General features: G+C 52.5%; 1 protein-coding gene across 1 annotated transcript in view; it reads left to right on the top strand.

Moving 5' to 3' along the window:
- PLOD1 (procollagen-lysine,2-oxoglutarate 5-dioxygenase 1) overlaps positions 1 to 2,515 on the top strand; it is a 30,606-nt gene extending 28,091 nt beyond the window's left edge. Inside the window, exons 18-19 of the mRNA XM_003127577.6 lie at positions 165 to 290; positions 1,658 to 2,515. Of these exons, the coding sequence (XP_003127625.2) occupies positions 165 to 290; positions 1,658 to 1,813 (282 nt within the window). The 3' untranslated portion in view covers positions 1,814 to 2,515. The remainder of the gene's footprint in view (positions 1 to 164; positions 291 to 1,657) is intronic.
- The last annotated feature ends 3,485 nt before the right edge of the window (positions 2,516 to 6,000 follow it).

A 6,000-nucleotide genomic window follows, 5' to 3' on the forward strand; every position in this document is an offset into this window, starting at 1 on the left:
GGCCTCCACCACAGCCACAGCCACGCCAGATCGGAGACCCGTCTGCGACCTACACCACAGCTCACTCCACTGATTGGGTGAGGGGCCCCTTCTGGGCACCCCTGCCCTTCCTGGCCTTCAGGAGCCTCTAACCCCAGTTCTCTTGTCCTGCTTCCTTGACGCAGGCCCAGTTTGACCTGGCCTTTGTTGTCCGCTACAAGCCAGACGAGCAGCCCTCGCTGATGCCACACCATGACGCCTCCACCTTCACCATCAACATTGCCCTGAATCGGGTCGGGGTGGATTACGAGGTGGGTTGGGGCCACCTTGGGCGGGGGCAGCTCACAGGCAGAGGGGCCCAGGGTACGAGAGAACCAGAGAGAACCAGAGAGAAAGGGCACCAGCCCATGGGGAAGGCTTCCTGGAAGGGCTGGGTTCAGGGCACAAGTCGGTGGCGGGGAGGGGCTTTAGACATAGTAGAGCAAGGGCACAGGAGGTCTGAGCCAGACTGCCTGGGCCAGGGTCCTGCCTCCCCCCGCACCAGCTCTGTATCACATGTAGCCAGGCACATTTCTTTCTTTCTTTTTTTTTTTTTTTTTTGTCTTTTTAGGGCCAAACCCGAAGCATATGGAGGTTCCCAGGCAGGGATCTAATCGGAGATGTAGCTGCCAGCCTAAGCCACAGCCACAGCAACGCAGGATCTGAGCCATGTCTGCGACCTACACCACAGCTCCGGGCAACGCCGGATCCTTAACCCACTGAGCGAGGTCAGAGATCGAACCCGAAACCTCATGGTTCCTAGTCGGATTTGTTAACCACTGAGCCACGATGGGAACTCCTGTGGCTAGGCACATTTCTTAACATCTCAATCTCCTCATGTCTTAGACGGGAAAAACTTAGATTGCCCCCCAGTAGAGTTGTGAGAATTAAATGAGCTCATCTGGGAATTGCTTACATGGACCTATAATAAGTACTCAGGGAATGATAGCTATTAGTATAAGTTTAGGGTTTTCATTTTTCTCATCCTTTTTTTTTCTTTTTAGGGCTTCTCCTTTGGCATATGGAAGTTCCCAGGCTAGGGGTCCATTGAGAGCTGTAGCTGCTGGCCTACACCACAGCCACAGCAACGGGGGATCCAAGCTGCATCTGCAACCTTTGCCACAGCTCATGGCAATGCCAGATCCTTAACCCACTGAGTAAGGCCAGGGGTCAAACCCACAACCTGATGGTTCCTAGTCAGATTCGTTAACCACTGAGCCACAACAGGAACTCCCAAGAATGCTGCTTTTCATACAAGTATATTTATTATCAAAGCAGAGGACCACAGAATGACTCATCTCGTTTAATTCTCACAGCCCTGTGCAGTCTAATGCCCATTTTCCAGAAGGGGAAACTGAGGTTCAGGTTGGACATGGACTTGGTAAAGGAGGTAGTTGACTTTGCCCAGGGCTGCCCAACTCCAAGGCCAAGGCTGCTGATCCCTTGCTCTTTGCTGTGTGTTTTCCTTAGGTGGCTTGCGGCCGTGGCTCCACAAGGCATCCCCAGGCAGGAGGTGCTGTGGGCCACTTGGCCGTGATGGCTCAGATGGGAGAATAGGGGGTAGGGGGAGGGGAAGGGCCCAGCATCTCTTGGGGACCTGTCGCTTCCTGTTGGGAAATTGACACTTGGTATCTCCCAGGGCGGAGGCTGTCGCTTCCTGCGCTACAACTGCTCCATCCGAGCGCCACGGAAAGGCTGGACCCTCATGCACCCTGGGCGACTCACGCACTACCACGAGGGGCTCCCCACCACCAAAGGCACCCGCTACATCGCCGTCTCCTTCGTCGATCCCTAAGTGGCCAGACCCGGCCACCTCGGACCTTTTCCTCTGTGTTGACAACCACTGCTCAGCAGCCTTGGGCACCTCGGGGTCCCAGGGACCAGTCCAGCCTCCAGGCTCTTGACCTCTCATTGCTCTTGGAGCCGCCATGGGAGACGGGGCCATAGGCCAGAGGCAGAGCACACCTCCTTGGCTGGGACTTTGCTGGGGCTCTGGACGCAGCCCCGGGAGAAACTGTCCACTTTCCCTGCTTTGCAGCAACTCGTCCTTTCCCACTGAAAGACCCGGTCCTACTTCCTCTGCTTCTTCCAGGGGGCAGCGCTTGAGCAGGTCCAGGGCGGACCCAGCTGCCTGGAGAGACTCTAGGGGCAAGACGCCACGCCTGGCGCTTCTCCCCCACCCCCAGAGCTGCAGCCCCAGGGACATCAGCTTCAAGCTGCAGGGTTGACACCAAGATCTGGATCAGTCTCAAGTCTCCACCCTGACCGTGGGACTGCTGAAGAGCTCTGTTCCTCTGAGACAGTGACTCAGAATACCTCACGGGAGATAGGAAATGCATTGACGCCACCGCTCCATCCTCTACCTGACCCTTGCTGGGGGGCGGCGCAGGGAGTGGTGTGTCCACACACTGCACTGTGTTCCCCTGCCCTGGATCCCTCTGGAGAGAGGGCCAGACAGAAACAGGAGAGTCTCCATTAAAGGTCATTCAGGAGTTCCCGTCGTGGTGAAGTGGTTAACGAATCCAACTAGGAACCATGAAGTTTCCGGTTCAATCCCTGGCCTTGCTCAGTGGGTTGAGGATCCGGCGTTGCTGTGAGCTGCGGTGTAGGTTGCAGACGCGGCTCGGATCCCGCGTTGCTGTGGCTCTGGCGTAGGCCAGTGGCTACAGCTCCGATTAGACCCCTAGCCTGGGAACCTCCATATGCCGAAGGAGCAGCCCTAGAAAAGGCAAAAAGATAAAAAAAAAAGTCATTCAAACCCCTGAGTGGGAGATGCTGGGGGGTAGGGTGTGCAGGTGTCAGGGTGGGTGTTGGCGGGGAGAGGTTTTAACAGCCCAGCGGTGGCAAGGAGGGCTGCCACGCCAGCAGACTTGCGTTTCCCACACCCAGTCATGTGCGATCTTGGTGTCCTGTGTATATTGTGTTAACTCGCTGTGTGAGCCGGGTACGGCTATCTGAGCGGGGTCATCTCTCAAGATCCAAGTCAGGTGTCACCTGCTCTGAAGCCTTTGCCAACCATCCTTCCTGCAAACGTGGATGTCTGGGAACAGAGAACTTCTGGTGGCTTCACCATACCCTGGGCAGACTTGAGGCGCCAATAACACTTCAGGGCATTTATTAATAATAAATAATAATAAGGGCTCATCTCTGTCCATCTCTGCTGTGGGCTGGACATCATGCATGTTGGCCACTCAGTGCATAGTCCCTCTGGGGTCGGGGCTGGCATTGCCTTTTTTTTTTTTTTTTTTTCTTTTTATGGCCACACTGCAGCATATGAAAGTTCCTGAGCTAGGGGTCACATTGGAGCTGCGGCTGCTGGCCTATGCCACAGCCACAGCCACTTGAGATCTGAGCCGCGACCTACACCGACATACATGGCAACGCTGGACCCTTAACCCACTGAGCAAGGCCAGGGATCGAACCTGCATCCTCATGGACACTGTTGGGTTCTTTACCTGCTGAGCCACAACAGGACCTCCCCATTGCCTCTTTTTAGAAGAGGAAACGTAGACTTGGAGAGGCCAAATAATATAATTACCCTAAAATCACTCAGCAAGGAAGTGGTAGGGATATTTGAATATGATTACAGTAGGAATCTGGTCCTTGCACCCCAGGTGCCCTCTAGTCATTTGTGGAGACAGAAAGACCCAAATGCAGTTCACTGTGGACCCTGTGTGATAGATGCCACCATGGCTAGAAAAACTGTGGGGAGCAGGAGGGACCAGCAGCTTATGTAACATTCTCTGGGGGATGATTTTGCCCCCAAGGGCCATGTGGCAATGTCTAAAGCCACTGTGGGTTGTCACAACCTGGGAAGGAGGGGTAGATGGCTACTGCCACTAGTGAGCCAGGGACACTCCTTCAAGGTACAGGACACTCCCAGCCCTGCAACAAAGTGTTACTCAGCTGGGAGTCCCCACTGTGGTACAGTGGGTTAAGGATCCAGCATTGCCACAGCTGTGGTGTAGGTTGCAGCTGCAGCTCAGATTTGATCCCTAGCCCAGGAATTTTCGTATGTGGGTATAGCCATTAAAAAAAAAAAAAGAGTTACCCAACCCCGAATATATCAGTAGTTCAGAGACAGAAGGCTGCCAGCAAATGCCTTTTAATCTGGGCCTTGGAGGGGAAGGAGTCTCTACTAGGCAGAGAGACTCTCCAGATCAGGGACTGGAGCCAGCAAGGCACAGGTGGCATTTGAAAAGCAGGTTGGCTGATGTGGGTTGGGTGGAGGGGTCAGATTGCAAAACCCATTTTCCCAGGCTAAGGAGAGTTTGGACTTTATTTAATTGGAGTTACCCATGGGGGTTGCATACGCATTCTAAAGATCTTTTTTTTTTTCCTTAATTAAAAAAAAAATTGAAGTGGGAGTTCCCATAGCAGCTCGACGGTAACGAACCCAACTAGTAACCATGAGGACGTGGGTTCTATCCCTGGCCTCACTCAGTGGGTTAAGGATCCGGTGTTGTCTGTGAGCTGTGGTGTAGGCTGGCAGCTGCAGCTCTGATTTGAGCCCTAGCCTGAGAACTTCCAAGTGCCACAGGTGAGCCCCTTAAAAAAAAAAAAGACACACACGAAAATTAAAGTGTAGTTGATTTGCTGTGTTTCAGCTGTATAGCAAAGTAATTTGGTTATATACATATGTATACATGTATGTGTATATATATTTTCTATTATAGGTTATTAAAAATATTGAATATAGTTCCCTGTGCTATACAGTAGGTCCTTGCTGTTTATCTATTTTAGATCCATTAGTGTCTGTTAATCCTCAGTTCCTAATTTAACCTTCCCCTCTAAAGATAAATTGTTGCTTTTAAATTAACCCACAGGGGAAGTTCCTTTTGTGGCTCAGAAGTTAAAGGACCCGACTAGGATCCATGAGGATTTGGTTTCAGTCCCTGGCCTCGCTCAGTGGGTTAAGGATCCAGCATTGCCATGAGCTGTGGTGTAGGTTGCAGATTCGGCTCAGATCCCGAGTTGCTCTGGCTGTGGTATAGGTCGGCAGCTGTAGCTCCAATTCGACCCCTAGCGTGGGAACTTCCACATGCCAAGAGTTCAGCCCTAAAAAGCAAAAAATAAAAATTAATGCATGGGAAATTCAAAGAGCACAAATCTTAAGTCCTTTCCCATCTCTCACCCACGGCTTCCCCAGAAGTGACGGTGCCAAATCTGTTTCTTGGTGTCTTTTCTGAGCTGATCTGTGCTATATGTGTGTATATTGTATCTTAGGGTTGATTTTAAATTTTTTCGGATTACAAATGCATTTCCTGTCTGCTGTGGAGAAGCCCATCAAAATGGAAATAGGTGATGTGGAGAAGATAGCTTGACTCGCACCCCAGGCTGCACCCCAACACTAACACCGACAGCCGAGCAGGGGAAGCCTTGCTGTTAGGAGCCTCACAGCTTGAAGCTGTGTTTTGGAGAGAAAGCGGGGTACTGGGGAGGGTGAAGCTGGAAGGCTGGGAATGATTTCTGAGGCTCCTGCAGCAGCCGAGGCAAGCGGCCAGCGCCTCGGCCAGAGTACACAGGAGGAGAAGGTCAGGCCAGATGTTCAGGAGGGAAATCATCCAGGCCTCCTCCTGACTGGACGAGATTCTGCCCGAGAGGGGAAATGACCTTCGCTTCCAGCCCTTGGAGAATTAACTGTCCCCTTTGGGAGGCCAGGGAGTTTGGAAGAGGAAGGGATCAGACAGCTGTGCTGGGTCCCGTCCCAGAGGCCTGGTCACATCCAAGGCAGGGTCTGGTGTGGCCTCCCAGTCCAGAGCCTGGCTTTCAGGATGGGAGGCTACTAGTTCACGCAGGACAGAAAAGCTGGGACAGTGACGTCTAACCAACCTCACCAGGAACTGATAAGCTGGTCAGTCCAGATGCTAATGATTCGTCTCAAGGTATTTGCAGCAAGATTCTGCCATGGGTAGAGCACAGAGCTGATCTGTAGAAATAAAGTTGGCCAGGAGCTGTTCTGTGCCACTTGACAGAAGGGAC

This window comes from Sus scrofa, chromosome 6, assembly GCF_054392235.1.
Source record: "Sus scrofa isolate SSC_HxYL_T2T_F1_AM1 chromosome 6, Sscrofa_HxYL_maternal_Yorkshire_Landrace_v2.0, whole genome shotgun sequence".
Classification (NCBI taxonomy): domain Eukaryota; kingdom Metazoa; phylum Chordata; class Mammalia; order Artiodactyla; family Suidae; genus Sus; species Sus scrofa.